The sequence below is a fragment of the Suncus etruscus genome, chromosome 12 (assembly GCF_024139225.1).
Source record: "Suncus etruscus isolate mSunEtr1 chromosome 12, mSunEtr1.pri.cur, whole genome shotgun sequence".
Taxonomy (NCBI): Eukaryota; Metazoa; Chordata; class Mammalia; order Eulipotyphla; family Soricidae; genus Suncus; species Suncus etruscus.
Window position 1 is genome coordinate 32,087,921 of NC_064859.1, and position 19,870 is coordinate 32,107,790.

The 19,870-nt window shown below is 35.4% G+C and overlaps 1 protein-coding gene across 4 annotated transcripts in view; it reads right to left on the reverse strand.

Annotated features, from left to right (window-relative positions):
• Positions 1–19,870, reverse strand: part of EHBP1 (EH domain binding protein 1) — a 291,044-nt gene that overhangs the window by 85,821 nt on the left and 185,353 nt on the right. For all 4 annotated transcript variants that reach the window (XM_049784722.1, XM_049784723.1, XM_049784724.1 and 1 more), the window contains 2 exons: positions 18,424–19,326; positions 12,279–12,422 (listed from right to left, as the gene is read on the reverse strand). In XM_049784722.1, the coding sequence (XP_049640679.1) occupies positions 12,279–12,422; positions 18,424–19,326 (1,047 nt within the window). The remainder of the gene's footprint in view (positions 1–12,278; positions 12,423–18,423; positions 19,327–19,870) is intronic.

Below are 19,870 nucleotides of genomic sequence, written 5' to 3' on the forward strand. Positions count from 1 at the left end.
CATATATTAAATCTTCTGTCAATTGTGATGAAATAAGAAATAGGAATATATTTTCATCTCAGAGTCCTGAATATGGGCATTCTAGCTCATATAGATAATAAAAATCCCTGAATAAGACAAAATTCTCATTCTGTTTTATTAAAGATATTTAGACTTTAAAATATCTATTAATGATTTTCTTTACATATTGCAAGTGCAAGACTTCTTCTAGTAATAAAACTGATAAAATGTGCAATCAGGGAAAAATAATAGCTTGACCTTAATTTTAAAGCTTTTTTGTTAAAGGGTAGCCACTTTAATGTAACAGAACCATCATTTACAAATATAAAAGTATAATCTTATACATTTTTATGAAGCTATCTTCTTAGGATACACATATATGAAAATTATGAGAAAAGTTTCTATCAAGGATTATAAAAATGTTCAGTATTTTTACCAACTTGATGGCAATGCCTTCTTTATCTGGGAGAAACATCTAGTGATAGAATCTAAATCTGCTACAATAATCAGCATGGCACACTAGACACATTTAAATCAATATTTTGTAATTAACATCAAAGTACAAGGTTGATGCCTTATTTTTTTCAAAGCATTAAGGTACTTTTTAAAGGTTTAATTCACACACATACAAAAGTAGAGTGCATCTTCCTGTATTTATTTATTTTTTTTTACTAAGTAAGTCAGTTAGAATCATTTCCCCAATCATAAAAAATAAAGTCACTGTGTCTTCACTGAGTACTGGTCTTTGCAGTTACTATGACCTGACAAAACTGAAATTCCTTTCTGCATATAAACAGAGCTCTTTGGAGAATTAAAATATTCCTGCAAACAAATGCCACAAACCTCCTAGGAGTTACTGCTAACTTACAATTTGACCCTACTCAGTAAACAAGTTCCTATACCAATATATTACAGTGGTGATTCAAAAGGCCTACATATTAAAAATCTTCAAGTGTTTTATAACATTGCAGGATTTTCTAATCCTAATGTAATGTTCATTACAACAAACATATGAAAAAAACATACTTTTCTGTTAATAATTTGTTTGAATAAAAGAAAGTCAAATAGGATAGTCTAATTTCATTGAAGAATCACCCTGATTTGTTTTTGACTGCCTTTAATTTACAAACGAGTTTTTATTCATAAAAAAAAAAAAGCAGATGCCTGGAGCGATATTACAGAGAAGGGTACTTGCCTTGCACATGGTTAACCTGGGTTTGACCCACAGTACCCCATATGTCCCCCAAGCTCTACTGGAGTGAGCACAGAGCCAGGAGTAAGCTCTGAGCATTGTCAGGTGTGTGCCTCCCCCAAAGCAATATAAAGCAGAAACGGCATCATTTCTGATAGATTCAAATGGCTTCAAAGATACTGTAATAATTCCAAGAGTTTGGGTTGCAGAATTGGTCATCTCTTATTCTTACAAATTGTTACGGCTCACTTTAGTACACCAAATGCAAGTATTTTTTCCAGCTATATAATTTTGTGAACATTATTAAATGTAATGGCTGATTTATTAATCTTTTTTCTGATAGAAACTTAAAAGTAAAACTTATTGCTGTTAAATTTAAATTGTACAACTTTCAGGAAAATATGTTTATAGAAACTGAACAATGAGGAAACAAAAATCATTTCCTGAAAAAAAAAAGTGGGGCCCGGAGAGATGGCGCAGTGGCGTTTGCCTTGCAAGCAGCCGATCCAGGACCAAAGGTGGTTGGTTCGAATCCCGGTGTCCCATATGGTCCCCCGTGCCTGCCAGGAGCTATTTCTGAGCAGACAGTCAGGAGTAACCCCTGAGCACCACCGGGTGTGACCCAAAAACTAAAAAAAAAAAAAAAAAAAAAAAAAAAAAAAAAAAAAAAAGATTCTATTTTTCTCTGAGTTTGTGCTTAAATATACAACATATTCAAGAAGAATCTTTGGATTACCCAATGACTAAACTGTTAACTTGCCAAAATTCTCAGCTATGTTTTAAAAAATATTTTAATTTGATATGGAAAATATATTAAAATTTTGTATTTTAAAATGTAATACAAATATTCATAGAAGTATAAATTAAGAAATATTTATCAAAATATTAGAGCAATTAAATTTATGTCCTACAGAAAATTAATTTTAGGAGAAGCTTGAATAAGTTAAAAAAAATCTAAAGACACAGTGATGCAAACAAGTCATATAACTGACTTTCCAAGTTCTGTAGTAGGTCGGGCACTTGAACAGAGTCCAGTGAACAGAGTAGAATGAACAGAGTATCCTTGAACAGAGTGTGTAGGGCACTATACTTAAACGTAGTCTATCTGGGTTAGACTCCCAGCCCCACAAAGGATTCTTCAAGCCCTACAGGTGTGATACCAGAGCACAGAGCTATGATTAAGTTCAGAAAATAACTAGATGTGGCCCCCAAGCCAAAACCCAACAACAAATAAACATAAATACAATATGCGCCAGGTGCACATTCTTATTAAAATATGCAACAGCGAGCTTGACAAACATTATATCTATGTATTTTGGCTTGCCTTTTAGGAGAAATTTCAGATTACAATTTTTCCCCTGAAGAGAAATTGAGTTTGTAACTTAAGGATTTCCCAAATAAGATTATCAAGAATTATTTTTAGTAAAATACTTCCTAATTTAAACTTACATAAATTTATATAAAATAGACTGTTGGTCAAGACCACCAATTACAGAAGATAGATTAAAACAACAGTGATGGAACAGAACTTCTAGAACTGTCAAGAAAGACTCTATTTTAGGCTTCATCCTATGACCTGTGCAAATACCAAGATCTCTAGTTACAGAGGCCTGATTTTATCATCCATGACTTAGCAGAAAGTTTACTAGCACCATAAAAAGACCTAAGGGAGTGAAAAAGAGCATGCATGAATACTGTAGTTATTCCCATGACAGTCTGTTTCAAAGGCGGAAAAACGCTGTATCTCTTAGGCCAAGGGAAGTTCCTTTCGAATCTCCCCAATCTTTACAGTGCTTATACAAAAAAGGAAAAAAAAAAAAAAAAAAATGAAGAAGAAGAAGAAGAAGAAGAAGAAGAAAAAAAGAAGAAAAAGAAGCACAATTTTTTTTCTTTCTTATTTTTTTTCTTTTTATTTCAGGTTTGTGGTTATTGTTTGGTTGTTGTCTTTATTGCTGTGGTGCTTTTCAATTGTTTTGTTTTTCTTTTTGTTTTTTTGTCATGTAGTTTTGGTTTTTGTTTGATTTTTTATTGTCATTGTAGTTTTTGTTTGTCTGTTTCTGTTTTTTTGTATTTTTTTTGTCTTTTTGTTATGTGTTTCTTCCTTTTTCCCTTCTCTTAAATTGATATTTATAACCTCTAGATGGACTCCTCCCACTTTTTTTGTTTATTTTTTCCTTTTCTTTTTCTATTTTTTTCTTCTCTTTTCTTCAAACAGAACCACATAACTTGAATCATCTTCTTCTGCCTCATAAATTGAGGGGAAAAAATGGATGGTACCAAGACCAGTCGTATGAACATTGAGTAGAAATAAAAATATGATCAGACTTAAACACCAAATCCAAAGCCAACAACAATAGAATCAATATTCAATCTATAACAAGCTAGACACAGAGGGGACTACTTATACTAGCAGCCTGGGGACAAAAGAGGGGGATATGGGATGCATGCTGGGAACAGAGGTGGAGGGAGATCAACACTGGTGGTGGGAATGCCCCTGATTCAATGTCACTATGTACCTAAAATGTTACTGTGAAAGATATGTAATTCACTTTGGTCACAATAAAAATTATTTAAAAAAACAGACTGTTGGGAGATGGTGTGACTTAATACACAGTTGGGAACTGAACTCTAGTCTGAAGTGCCATTTTATGTGAAGAGCAAAAGTGAGGGGAAGGATTAGTTATATAAACATAAAAACCAAAGAAATGTATTATAATACAGGACTGCAAAATAGGGAGAAAAAGATGAACAAAGGGGCCTTACGCTTCAACTGACATTTCTTGGTATTCTTGACTTGAAAAAGGGAGACAAACTTTACACAATACTGTGGTAACTATTATGCTTTAAAGACTTTCAGATTTTTCCTCCTCTTTATAAATCCTTACTCTCACAAAATCTCTTTACAACAATCAAGTTTTACTTGGTCTATTTTTATTAGTTGACATTCAGAAGATACGTAAAATAGGCTGCCACTATTCCCTTCATTTATTCATTGAAGAGCATTTACTTAAAATTTGATCTTAAAGATACAAAGTTCAGATAACTTGAATAGTTCATAGTTTAACAGAAGTATAATTAGATAAGATGAGATAAAGATGACAGCAGAGTTATGTGTAAAGCATAAGAAAAAGACACAGGAAGCACTGCCTTGCACACAGCTGACCCAGATTTGCTCTCTGGTACCCTTTATGTTCCAGAAAGCACCTCCAAGAGTGATCCTTGAGCACAGAGCCAGGAATAAGTATTGATCATCACTAAGTGTGGACCTGTCCCACCCCCACAAAAGAACAAAGAAAAAGGAGGCTAAAACAGGATCTCGGTGGATCTCAGAGGATCTCGTTATTTCAGTGGCCAGAGGAGTTTGATGCCTACCTAGCTCTGCCTAGCCCACATGTTAATTGGCAGATTCATTTAAAATTCCCAGAATCAAAACTAATGTGAGATCACTGGTGCACCAAATCCAAATGTATGCATGCAACTCCTGGTAAGTACTGCAACCCAAAGCATAAGCATCACAAAGAAAGTTTATTGAGAACAGCTTCCCACAAAAAGACTGCAACTAAAAAGTGTGAAAGTACAAAGCCTGCTGAACATAGCCAAACTGGGTTTGATTCCAACACCATACATGGTCCAAACCCTTACTAGAGTGATCCTTGAGTGAAGTCAGGAGGAAGTCTTGAGCATCTCTGGGTGGATCCTCTAAGCAAAACAAAACACAAAGGAAGGAAAAAGAAGAAAAATGTGCAAACAAGTATGTGATGTTTGAATGAGCACTACAAACAAGTGTGTGATCCTAGGTCATCTTAACAACATTAGCAAATGAGAAAAGCTCAAACTGAAGCTGTGGAGGCAGTTCAGAGGAAGCTCAAAAGCACATGCTTTTCATAAAGTCCTGTACCAGATGGTCTCCTGAGCACCACAGGGAATTATTTTCCAGCATTTGTATCCAGGAGTATTACCTGATCACTGCTGGATATGGCCCCAAACAACCACAAAATGGCCTGACATATTCTTCTTGGTGTTATCAAGAGGTCATAAGTTAGCTGTACAAAAAGAATGTTTTACAGAATAAAATTAAGAAATGGCTAAAGAAATTTAAATGAGTGGTCTCATGAGAAAAAGTAACTATGATGAAAAAAGTACTGTCTGGGCTGTGCAGGGTGATGTTCAGGAGTTATTCTGTGCTCAGAGAATACACCTGGAGGTTTGGGAAAATATATGGTATGCTGGGGACAGAACTTGGGTCAGCCATGTGCAAGGCAAGCCCTCTGTACTGTTGCTCCAGGCCTTAATGTTTGTGTGGTTTGTTTGTTTGTTTGTTTTTAACAAACTATTGAAAAATTCAAGTTATGATTTCATTTGCTTAAAATCTAGGGTATTTCTTGAGTATTAACTTAAAAAAGACTTTTAACTAATAGGAAATTTCAGTTACTACAAAAAAACAAAAAAAGCAATGGTTGCAGCAGGTTTATTTAAGTAATCCAGTTTTCAGTTCCCTAATAAATATTAGGACAATAAAATTTATACTCAATTTTTTAAAAAGCATATTAAATCAAGATATGGCCAAAAGTGCAAGTAAGTAAAAACAGCAATCAGTTAACTAAACTAGATACTAAGTTTACATTTAAAATTAGACCTTATTTTTACTTATCAGAAGTCTTTTGATCCTCCAGAGTGAAAGGGTTGCTGTCACTGAAGGGGCAAAGCATTAGTCATGGTTCCCTTACCCCCTTCACTGTGGACACGTACTAATTTGAATGTCACACAAGGGGTGGGTGGGGAAGTTTGTCTGCTTCACAAATGAAAAAATAGATTTAGAGATTAGTTTATTCCCCAGTTTTAGTGTGACTTAACTCACATTTGATTGCTCCAGAAATTATCCATTTTTCTTTTGTCAGCTAAGTGATCACATTACTTTTCCAAAGTAAGAGAGTGCTGCTAAACACAAGAGCTATCCAAAACTTAAAAAAAAAATTTAATTCAGAAAACTATGGACTATGCCCTTGGAAAAGATATCATCAAGTTCAATACTACTCTGAAAATCTGAAAAGCACTGGCAAGGTCTAACTTTTTAATTTGTAGAAATTGGGTTTTTCTTACATGTCACATGATCTATTGTTTTCTGTTTTTAGGGGTGTGTGTATAGGCTGGATCTGGGGTCAAAGTCAGCTATGCTTCCAAGGGATCACATGAGGTACTAGGGATTGAAACTGGGTCAGACTGGTCACATGTAAGGCAAATGCTCTACCTGCTGTTCTATCATTCCAGCCACTACATTCTTCTTAAAACATTTCAATACTAATTAGCCCAGAATATGAGAGATAAAATAAAAATAGCAGTTCTAAGAATACACTATTTAATTCAGGAAACTGATGCTCTTTCCAATAATTCATTTTATCTACCTATCTGAAAAATGACAAACAGCAGAAGGTAGAGTTTTTAAACTAAACTTAAATTATAACTGAGAAGATGCAGCAGTATTTCCATTGCCACTTGTTCTTCCTACACCATGATTCCAAAACTCTTCCCACTGGGCAGTGCGGTATATATAATTGACTTTTGAATTTGCTTAGGTCATGACAAAAAAGGATGCTATGGTGAATATTATTTGGAGGGGGTGTAGCTTCCCCTAGGAATTGCTCAAGAAGTCTGATTCTTGGCCAACTGTGCTGATGTTTCAGGATATGTTGTTGCTCAGGTCCTGGGTGCCAGGGATACCAGATCATCCCAGCAGTGTTAGATCTATCCTGTGATACTCAGGGGGCCATGCTGGGAATTGAACCACGGTTGGGTTCATGCTAGTTATTCACCCTAGCTTCTGTACTATCTCCCATCCTTATGGTATGTAAATTTTAAAGCTGAAAAGTAAAAATACCATGCAGTTATGCTTTATTCTCTTGAAACACTTGCCCCCACCTTCCATATTTGTTGTTCTAACAACTAGAGAACCATACATACTTGACTGTAGTGCACAGTGGGAGAAGGTCACACAGTAAGTTGTAATATTAACACACAGTTGTATATCGTATGCTAGAGATGGTATGCTTTTGTTGAGTCACCAAAAATCACAAATGGCAGTGCCCCTGGAATCACACTGAACATCGGGGTGGTGCAGGGATCAAATTCAAGATTCATGTCCGCAAGGCAATCATTATACCACTGAACTATCCCCAGACCTGAGACACTTGATTTAGGACTCAGACTATGCTGTGAGGATTCCCAAACTAGTCCAAATACAGAGATTATATGGAAGCCACCTTTGTTGGTCCTGCCAACTGACAGTCCGAGGTGAAAACTTTGGAACAAATAATTGCTAGTGCTCTATCAGAATGCCAAACTCAACATGTATAAACATAAAGTTGTTTATTTCATGGGGGATGGGCCAAGCTGGTGGCAAACCACAGTGCTCAGGGGCTCTTTCTGCCTTTGTACGTAGGATGACCCTGGCAATACTTGGGGAACCATATGCAGTTCTCTTGGGGACTGAACCAAAGTTAGCCATGTGCAAGCAAGCACCCTAACCTCTGTACTATCTCACTAGCCTCAGGTTGTTTTATTTTTTATTTCAATTATTGTTTGGGGGGGGAGCGGGTCACCCACTCACTGCTCCTCTGCTACTGCTGGCTTTGTGTTCAGGAATGACTGGTGTGGGCCATCAGTCACTGACAAGGGTCAGCAGCATGAAAGGTAAGTACCTTAATCTCTATAGTATAGAGTCTATACTATCTCTTATTCTACATTTTATAATCTAGGCAAATGGTTTTATATTATTTGATACATTTTATTCCATTATTTTATTTATCCTCATATAAATAATTTGGTATTATTTGTCCTTCTTCTGATTTATTCTGCTTAACATGACATCCTTTAGTTCCATTAAAGTTGTAGTGAACTGCATTCTTTTATTTTTTCTTATGGCTGCATAGTAGTACATTGTGTACACACACACCTCTCCACAATTTTATTGGACATTTGGGTTGTTTTCATATTCTGGTTATTGTACAAAGCACTGTTATGACAATATGGGTTTTTTGTTTTGTTTTGTTTTGCTTTTTGGGCCACACCCGGTGGCACTCAGGGGTTCTTCCTGGCTCTATGCTCAGAAATCACTCCTGGTAGGCTTAGGGGACAATATGGGATGCAGGAGATCAAATCCAGGTCTGTCCTAGGTAGTCCATGTGCAAGGCAAACATCCTACCACTGTGCTGTCACTCCAGCACTGCCAATATGCTTTTGTAGTGCCTTTTTTTCTCCTACAAAAGGTAACATGAAGGAAGATAGCAGAAAATAGCCTGGGATTGTTTAAAGCACAGTATTATGAAGAATGGGTATAACTGTCATAAATGCAACAAAATGATCAGCATGGCAAGCATCTGGGTTTCTTGCCAATTTCAATTTCACAGTATGAAACTTCCATTTAAAAAAAATAAGGAAAAAAACCCATCTTCACTGACACATAAGTATGAGACAACTAACCTAAGGAACAATGAGATATTCCATGAGATGTCATGACTATTAATCATCAGTCTCAAGAATGATCATAAACATTTTAGTTTCTTTTCTTTTTTTTAATTAGTTTTTGGGTTACACCCGGCAGTGCTCAGGGGTTACGCCTGGCTCCATGCTCAGAAATCACTTCTGGCAGGTTCGGGGAACCATATGGGATGCCAGGATTAGAACCAATGACCTTTTGCATGAAAGGCAAATGCCTTACCTCCATGCTATCTCTCCAGCCCCAGAATATTAGTTGCTTTCTTTCTTTTTTTTTTTTTTTTTGTGGTTTTTGGGTCACACCCGGCAGTGCTCAGGGGTTATTCCTGGCTCCACACTTAGAAATTGCTCATGGCAGGCACGGGGGACCATATGGGACGCCGGGATTCGAACTGATGACCTCCTGCATGAAAGGCAAATGCCTTACCTCCATGCTATCTCTTCGGCCCCCGAATTTTAGTTTCTTAATGTGAACAGTGTTGCCATTATTGAACCTGCCATTTATACTAGTGGTCTTCAATCACTGGTCACAGACTGGTGCCAGGCCACAGGTGTAGAGGTTGAAAACTGTTGTCTATTATCTAGACTATAACTGCTGCCCCATTCACCGATCTGCAGGACAGGTTTGCAGTTCTAAAAGGCTGAAGAAGACAGATTTACCTCAGACCTACACATTAATATTATCAAACATAAAATGAAGAATTCTTCTATGTTCTCTCCTTTAATGCCCAGGTTTCAGGGAACAGGTTGGTGGCGAGAGTGCCTGCCTTGCAAGCCCGGGACTGCAAGTTTGATTACTACATAGGTGAACATGATCCTGTTAGGTTTGTTGTTTAAGTCTAGCAGCTTTGCTCTCTGATTACTCAATGCCACAAGTGATCTCTAGCAATATCATGGCCACACACTGTACGCATGCCAATTAAAACGTCTACAATCACAACGAAAATTCATGCAAGCACCACAGCTAGGAACTTCTGTAAGTACGATTCATACAGAGAACTGTAGCACCATATCCAGGTGTGCGTATCTCTAAACACTGGAAAGCAAAGGAGATAAAAGTGGGAAACATGAAAACAAAGGATATCGCTCCAGTTCCCTAAATCATTATCTTAATATCTAAAATAGTTATTCAATTCCTCATATCCCATATGGTTCCCCCGTGCACGGATTCCCACAATCAGGAAAAGAATTTAGCTGCAAGCTTCTAAGAGAATGGGAAGACAGGGATAAAGTATTTGCAAAAGACACATGATAAATATTTTTGTTTGGTTTTGAGTCATACCTGTCTCTGCACTCAGAAATTACTCTTGGCAGGGTTGGAGAACTATACAAGATATGAGAGATCAAATCCAGTTGGCTGTGTGCAAGGCAAGCACCCTATCTTTGACCCCCGTACCTGATAAAGAATAATCTAACACACAAAGGTGTGCTCATAGAAAAACTCTTAAAACTCAACAATAAGAAAATAATCCAATTAAAAACAGATCAAAGACATTAAAGAGACTTCTCCAAAGAAGATTTATAAAAATGTCCAATATCACATGTTATAAGGGAAATATGAAAATAGATACCACTACAAATCTATTTGTATGGTCAAATCTTTTTTTTTTTTTTTTTTTTTTTTGTGGTTTTTGGGTCACACCCGGCAGTGCTCAGGGGTTACTCCTGGCTCCATGCTCAGAAATTGCTCCTGGCAGGCACGGGGGACCATATGGGACGCTGGGATTCGAACCGATGACCTCTTGCATGAAAGGCAAATGCCTTACCTCCATGCTATCTCTCCAGCCCGTATGGTCAAATCTTAGCACTGATGATACCCAATGTTGATAAGGATCTAGAGCACAAGAATGTTTACTCATCAATAATGTGGATGAAAAATGACACCACTACTTTAAAGACAGATTGGCTACTTCTTATTAAAGTAAAAAGACTTTTTCAGAGAACCCAATAATCATGTTTCTATGTATTTAATTAGAAAACTATGTCTACAGCAGGGAATAGCAAAAGCAATAAAGAACATATATCCTGGCACTACAGAGGGTGACCCTGGGTGCTTTCTGGAGCTGGGAGTCATCCTTAAAATAATAAATAAATATTTAATATTTGTAAACCTGCACATGGATGTTTAAAGCAGCTTTCTTCATAACTGAAGATACTTCAAGGCAATTAAGATATTCTATAGTAGGGAAGATAATAAACTGTTGTATATCCATGCAACAAGTTATTATTCAGTTAAAAATCAGATATTAAATCATGAAAAGACATGGAAGGACCTTAATGTATACTGCTATGCAAAAATATATCAGAAAAGGCTACATATGATATAGGTACAATTATATGATATAAAAAGGCAAAAGAATAAATAAGATGGAGTCAGGTTGTTAGATGGGAAGAAATGAGTAAGATAGAATTTGTAAGGGCACTGAAAACACTGCACATGACACCTGCCATTATATATTTATCAAGCTCACAAAATATATGCACTAAGATGAACCATAATATAAACTAAGAACTTTGGGTGATTCTGAAGTCTCAAGGTAGATTCTTTAGTTTCAACAAAATATATCACTATGAAAAAGAATATTGATAAGGAGGTAGTTGTGGGGAGCTGGAGGGCATATTGATCATCTTTGTTTGTAACTTTCAATTCTGGTGTAACCTATTACTGATTGATAAAATAAAATTTTCATTAAAATAATTCATTTTTATGTAAATTTGTATGTGAATGAATTAATTGTGATTATTTCCAAGTAATAAAGAGCCTATCTTCCTAAGCTTGAGAGCTTCTATTACTATTACTACTATATGTTCTTTGTTATCTGTTAAAATACATATAAAATTATAGTTTAAAGGACTGGAGTAACGGCTCAAGAAGTTGAATATATGCCTCCGTATTTGACCCCTGGAAATGGGATATTATTCATGCTCAGGTAAACAACATCGGGGTGGCCAGGTCTGAGAGTCAGCCTAGGACGCCAAGCAATAGATGATCAAACTTGTATCTTGAATGGCACAACTATCTCAGGCAATAGTCCTGGGAATATACCCTACTCCCTACCTTTAGTACTGCTGAATATATTCTTTATTAATAAACATGATTTAACACAGGGGGTGACAATATATGATAGGAAAAAGCATTGATTCTAATCTGATAAATCTCAGATTCGAATCTTGGATTATTTATTTACTAACTCTTTTTCTAAATTACCGTATCAATTAGCTGATTTTCTTATCTGAAAAGAAATCCCAGTATAAACCAAAATTATATAATTCATTAAATACCTGGAATATATAGTAGGTATTCAATAAATGACAAGCATAATTAGATTACTCTAAAATTTTCAACAAATTTCAATTCTCAAAGAACAACTAAATTAAAAAATGTAAATTAAGAAAATGTAGACACTTATATATAGAAATTATGTTTCTTCTAACTAACCTTAGTATGTGGAAATAATTACAACATGCTCTTCCAAGTATGAATAAATATACCAAATATTCATAGTATATACAATAGAAAAACATAAGTAAATTACTCTCCTCACTCTCATGACTACAATGAATAGCTTATTGTTTTATTAAAATTTTTCCTCACATCATTTTGCTGCTTGGTGCAGAGCGGTGTGGCTGTGCTGGTATTCTGCTTATTCCCTGCTTTTACATACGCATCTCTTCTTGCTTGCTCTAGCAGAACTCTTGCTCTTTCTTTAAGTTCTTCTTGTCTGGATAACATTCGATGCTTAAAAACAAAGATACAGAATTAAAAGGAAAAAAAGCAAAGCATGTACCCTACATTTGTCAATCAATGTTTACAATTTGCCAAAATAATACAGATCAGGGATAACATTGGTTTTCTGAGATTACCTATACAAAATATTGACAGGAAACAAACAATGCACATTAATTAACCATATTAGTGTATGTGTTTATGCTGCCTAAAATTAGCTGTAAGTGAATTTAATTCCGTTTTTAGTAAGAACATGTTCTCAAATGGAACATCGTATATTTATGTATAGACAAATGTACATATAGTATTAGTTTTGTGAATCAATGTATAAAAAGTTCACACTTTTATTTAATTTGACTTTTTATTATTTTAAGGGAAGGAGATGTGGTCACACCTGGTGGTGTTTAGGGGTCATTTCTAGAGAAATGGTAGAGAAATCATGTAGTGCAGGTGGTCAAAACTGGGTCTCCCTCATGGAAAGCATGTATTTCAGTCCTTCAAGTTATCTCTTTGATCCCAGTTTTATTTGTATAGCTTTACATAATTGATAAAAAGGTATCTATACTGAATATAAATGGAAGTAGTTTTTTAAACACATGATAATTAACATTAATAAAAATCACAAAGCTATTTTATATTTCTTTCTTTCTCTTTCAATGCCAAACATCTTTTGCTGTACTCTTGAGGTAAAACTTTCTTCTTTCTCTCTCTTTCCTTCCCTCCCTCCCTCCCTCCCTCCCTCCCTCCCTCCCTCCCTCCCTCCCTTCCTTCCTTCCTTCCTTCCTTCCTTCCTTCCTTCCTTCCTTCCTCCCTCCCTCCCTCCCTTCCTTCCTTCCTTCCTTCCTTCCTTCCTTCCTTCCTTCCTTCCTTCCTTCCTTCCTTCTCTCTCTTTCCTTTCTTTCTTCTTCCATTTTTTAGTAAGATAGTTTTCTCTACAACTTAATTTCCTTATGACCAAACAAGTACTTTAGTACTGGAATAGGTTAATTTGTAATTTTAAAAGTATTCTGGAATAAATTTTGAAATATAAAATATATTTTTATTTGATAGAAATATATAAAATAAAAAAATATTTTGAAGACTAAATAATAACCCCAAATGAAAACAGATCAATGGTGAAATTAACCCAAAGTACAAATATTCAAATATTTGTGATTCAAATTCCCTTTCTCTACTAAAGGAGATAATCCCTGGCTTTAGATGAACATTAGTATTACTTTGATATTTTGTTTCTTTTATATATATATATATTTAAATATATTTTGGTTTTTGGGTCACACCCGGCAGCACTCAGGGGTTACTTCTGGTTCCATGCTCAGAAATCACTCCTGGCAGGCACGGGGGACCATATGGGATGCCGGGATTTGAACCAATGACCTTCTGCATGAAAGGCAAACGCCTTACCTCCATGTATCTCTCCGGCCCCAGATATTTATATTTTTTATTAAATAGTTTTGGTTCAATTTAAATATTACTTACGGTCAAGGAAGAGGAAATAAGTAATATATCATGAACAACATTTGAGTACTCATTTTTAGGTATCTGCAATCTACATTTTAATACAACAATTTTTAAAATTTTGTAATACTTTTGCTTTCTTTGAGGTCAACTCTAGTTGTACCTGTGGGACCATGTGGTGTCAGAACAGAACTCAGAGATCCTGCACGCAAAGCTTGTGCCATGCAGAAGCTCCAGCCCTTTGAGTCATCTCCGTGTCTAAACCTGAGGATTTTAAATTCAAGAGTACAAAATTCAAGTCTAGTATGTTCATAAGGTTGTGAACAATCAATGCGGTAATTCTAGAAAATTTTCATCACCCAAGGTTTTAAGAGGATTAAACTAAAAACCTTACCAGATAATACTGAAAAGTGTAAGTGATACTGACATCTTTAGTTCATGTAGATAGGACATAACAGAATTAATTGATCATTGGGTTTGAAATGTTATCTGTCAACACTTCTTAAAAATGGTATAATTAATTAATTAATGAACACTGAATTTGCAGTTAAACATTAGGCTTACTAATCCTCCCACTAACTATACTTTGAAAAGGTCACTTAAGAACTATATTTATTCCATTACCTGGTATTTAAGAACTTCGGAGCAAGACAAACCTGGACTCAGACACTAGTTCTATAACTTAATGTTGGGAAGTTACTCAATCTCTCTAGTCTCAGTTTCCACATTTTCAAAAAGGAGAAACAGACCATTTTTTGTTGTTTTTGTTGATTGGTCTGTTTCTGAGCCACACTGAGTTGCTCAGGGCTTTTCTCCTGGCTCTGTGTTCAGATGTTGTTACACCAGTGTTACACCTGGCGCTTGAGGAACCATGTGCAGTGACAAAGATCAAACAGTCCGTTGTATGAAAGGCAAATGCCTTAAACCTTAATTTCTTTGGCTGGAGAACAGACCAGTTCTTATAAGGATATTACAAAGATTAGATAAAATTTAGTAACAATGATTACCAGATAAATGCTTGCTATTATATTTTCATATATTTCCAGAATATTTTTCTATTAATGGGATTGGAAACCTCTGAAACTCTTCCCTACCATCCTTTTTTACTTCAGTGTCAGTCGATTAAATTCAGTACCTCACACATGCAAAATAAAGCCTCTACTGCTAAACTCTATCCCTCTGTCCTCAACCCCATTTCCTCATCTTCAAAATGAGGTGAGTCATTTTAATTCTTTTAGCTCTAGAGGCCAGAGAGGGTAGGGCCCTTGCCTGGCACATATGAACCCGAATTCAATTCTCAGCAACATATATAGACCTGTGGGCAGCACCAGGAGTAAGCCTTAAAATAGCTGCATGTGGCCCTAGATCGAAATAAAAACAAATAAAATTTCTCTAGCTTTAAACTAATTTTCTCCTAAGTATAATAAATATTAATTAAAATTTAAAAGCACATTAAAGTAAAAAAAATGTAGCAATCTGGCATGCCGATACCAAGAGATTTTTGCTTTGCTTTACTTAATATTTTATTGTGTTTTCTTATTAACTTAAATATCTATTTGAGATGAATTTCTTTAATTGTATTATTTATTTAACATTGCCTTATAAATTTCCTAAGTTTCAGGAGTGCATCACTAAAAAACCACATATTATATATATATAATTTGTTAAAATCACCAATGTTTAATTCTATCCTTTACCTTTGCTAATCCTTTTTTTCTGATTAACACACTCTCTTAAAATTGTTTTAAAATGATTTTTAAGTTGTCTACTTACTAGTATAGTAATGAGGACACACCATATTTAATTTGCTTGCATTATAGGATATTTAAGCTCTGTTTATAATTTTTCATTATGAAAATGCTTTTACATCTTATATGTAAATTCATATATACAGTCTGGCTACCTCTTTAGAAAAATCTTGTGGAGATTGATACGCTGTCTTCAATAAAGCTAAGTGTTTTATATCTGTGCTATGACCATTTTTGGTGCTATTATGAGAAACATTAGTTTTTTTTAAACAGTAAGGAGCACAGTAGGATGGGTTTGAATGAAAACTTAATTTTTTTGTGATCTTAAGCAACTGTAAAACACAGTTTTCTTATATCGATTGTAAGGCACATATTTCTCAAGACCGCTATTAACTTAAAAATAAAATTTATAATCTGTCATCAAGGTAGTGGCGAATACAGTCAACAATGTTTCTGGATATATGCATGTGCTTGATATTTCTGGTAGAATCATTGCAATTTCTGGGTGTTTGTTTTTTTGATTAACCATCACTTACGATAATAAGTATATTTTGAGAAAAAAACCTAACTCTAGACTTCTGTGTAAATAACTTGTTTGGGCCTTCAGTCAAGAAAGTGCTATTAAAAGAAAATCTGACTATAATTATAAAGAAATGCTTTACTTCAAAAGCCCTAAAACTATGTTAAATAAAAAGCTTTTGTAAATGTACTTTTGACATTTTTCATTTTAAAAATTAAAGCAGAGAATTAAAAATATCTCAATTCCTTTAAAAATAGCTATAACATATACTAATGAAAGTTTGCTACCTAAAAATGTAAATATGTGAGATTGGCATTGTCTTAATTTGGAAGTTTTTTTAATATTGGAACATCATAGAAACAGCTTTGTTTTGGGGTAAGAGGACGGCCTCATAGCGATGCAATAGCCACACAATGCTGCTTAAGGGACAGGGGCTTATACCCAGCGATCCTCATAAGGCCTTGTGGTGCAGGGGTCAAAACTCAGGGCTTCACCCATACAAGGCAAACACTTTACCATATAGCTACACATCCCTTTTGCATTCAATCTGTTACAGTGCTATAAATTAGCTTTCAGAAAACACCACTGATTAGTTATGAAAGAATGAAAACAAACAAATAGATAATAATTACAGTATTAAGAAAATATTTCAACTTTGGGAGGCTCTCTAGATGATACTGAAGAACCACAGACACTCCACAGATGATACCTTATTAACTACTCTTCTGAGGACTTGGGAGATGACTTATAGGACTGAAGTGCACACTCTGCATGCGGGATTTCTGGGTTCAGTACATGCTACCAAAATGATACGGTACGCTGGGCACCACCAGGCCTGCCCCTGGTATCAGAGGTTAAGACTCAAACAAATAAATAAATACAACAAATCAATGATAAAAGAACCATTGCTATAACATCTTGCTTTAAACAGTGCAAAAGACAATATTATGTAAAAAAAAAAAAAACCAGGCACATAAGAATACATCTAAATCAGATGTAACTTTAAAAATTCAGATTCTACATTCTCAATTGATAATATGGAAACCAATTCACTTTGCCTAAGATATCTTTATATTTATGTTCTATAGGATTAAAAGTACATGAGGCTAACTAGTGTGCTGGTAGAGAAGGTAGAGCATTTGCCTTGCAGACAGTGAAACTGGGTTCAATTTCTAGTACCCATGTGATCTCTTAAGTCTACTAGGAGTAATTCTTGAAATCAGAGACAGGAGTAAACAGTGAACACAAAGGGTTTGGTCCCAAAACAAAAACAGAAACAAAATTATATGTGAGTCTAAAAAACTCAATAGTTATAAAATTTCTATATGATAAAATCATGTATTTTAGGTTAGTTATTGGGAGTGTTTTTCTTTGCGGTGCATACAATTATGATATGCCATCCATCCAATTAAATAGAATATATATTAAAAAAGGCTGAATCTGTTTCACATTCCCCTCATAGAAAGAAATTCGGGGGCCCGGAGAGATAGCACAATGGCGTTTGCCTTGCAAGCAGCTGATCCAGAACCAAAGGTGGTTGGTTCGAATCCCGGTGTCCCATATGGTCCCCCGTGCCTGCCAGGAGCTATTTCTGAGCATAGAGCCAGGAGTAACCCCTGAGCACTGCCGGGTGTGGCCCAAAAACCAAAAGAAAAAAAAAAGAAAGAAAGAAATTCGGATGTTACTGATATTTTTAAGAACAATGCAATAAAGTACTTAAAAAATAGTTTCAAATAAAAATATTAAAGATGGCATTAGACATTTTAGAGTGATAATTTTATCACTTATTTAATCTACATGAAATACTGAAATATCTCCCACTTCTAGTAAAAATTATTTTTACTGGTCAATATAGATTTGAAAAGTTGACATTCTTTATTCTCTAATCTTGAAATTGGGATTAATTTACGGAATTAAAAGTTTATATTGGTGTATAAACATGTTGGGAGGTACACACCCGGTGGTACTCAGAGGTCATCCATAATTCTTCATTCTGGTGGTACGCAGGGACCACATGGAATGCACAGTAGATTTAGCCCAGGTCAGTCACATGCAAGCAAGGACCCTACTCTAGCCCCTGAGAATATAAACTTTATTTATTTATTTTTTTGAGAATATAAACTTTAAAGCACAGGTATAGCTCTGTTTATTCTGCAATTAGAAATTAAATTATATCTTCAATTATTTGAAACCATTTCATAGTGTTCAGCAAATAAGAGACAAAAATATAGAATAACCAACCTATTTACTAAATATATACACACACCTATAATGGTAGTTTACTTACTTGGACTGTTTTTACAGAATAATCTGCATGATTGTGCATGCTTTTATCAGTATCTGGATCAGACTCTGTCTGCTTCAGGGAAGTATATTTATTCTTTGCGATGTCTACATCTTTATTATATAAATATCCAAGCTTAGAAGACGGAGACAATGTTGTTTTTTTGACAGGTGACTCGGGATCTGATCCACATTCCAAAGGTTTGAAATGCTCTAATTTTTCTTGCTCTATGTTGCTACCGATATCTAGAGTTTGAAGTTTTTGCTCATCTGTCTCCTCAGAAATAGAGGCTGGAGAAACATCCTTCTTCTTATCATTGACATATAAGTCACTTAGTTCTAATGGCTCAGTTTTCAGTAGTCTCTTCTTGCCTAACAAAACTTGTGCATGAGTTGAATCTGTAGTGTAACAAATTCCAGGATCATCCGGTCCTGAAGTCCTTCCCGAGCTCTGCTGAGACTTTTGGGGCTCTGTGTCACTTTTAGTCCTGCGACAGTAGGGGGAAGCTGTGCTGGGACTAAGATGATCATCAGGGGTCTGATGTTCACTTTCTGACTCTCCGACCCCACTATCATTAACAAACACAGAGTCATCCTGGGATAAGAAGTCTACTGCTCCACTGGTAGGAGGCTGCAGTTCAGGCTCCTGCTTCAGGTCACTAAGCTCTGCGTAGAATTTTTCCTGATCAATAGAGCTATTTGTGTCTGTCTCGTAGTTTCCCACTTTGTATGTGCTTTTACTGCTGTTTTCTTCTATCTGAACAACATTTAGTTCTTGGCCACTGAAATGTGCCCTTATTTGATACAGATAAGTCATCACTGTCAGTTTGTCAGGAATTGCTAATAAAACCATATCCGATGGTTCCAATAACCGGGAAATTCCTATGCTGGCAAATCCATCATATGCCTTGAGAAAAAGAAAAACAAGAGCTATTTTGAACAAACAGATAAACTGTAAATTTTTAAAATGGCAAAATTTTCCTTCCATTGTAACAGTAAGCATTATGAAGTGTTATTTTTCTAATATGACAAGCAATCAAAATAAAATTCTAAGTCAGAAATTTGAAAATTCAGAATAGGAAAGAGAATAATTATTTTCCTTTATTACTAATAATTAAAATTATCTTTTCTAATAAAAGAAACAAAAATGAGTTAAAAATTCCTTAACATTAATGTTTAAGAAACGAAAAGATGGGGCCGGGCGGTGGCACTAGAGATAAGGTGCCTGCCTTGCCTGCGCTAGCCTTGGATGGACCGTGGTTTGATCCCCCGGTGTCCCATATGGTCCCCCAAGCCAGGAGCGACTTCTGAGCACATAGCCAGGAGTAACCCCTGAGCATCACCGGGTGTGGCCCAAAAACCAAAACCAAAACCAAAAAAAAAAAAAAAAAGAAACGAAAAGATATAAAGAAGCAGTGAATAATGTTTTATTATTTCTACCAACTTTTTAT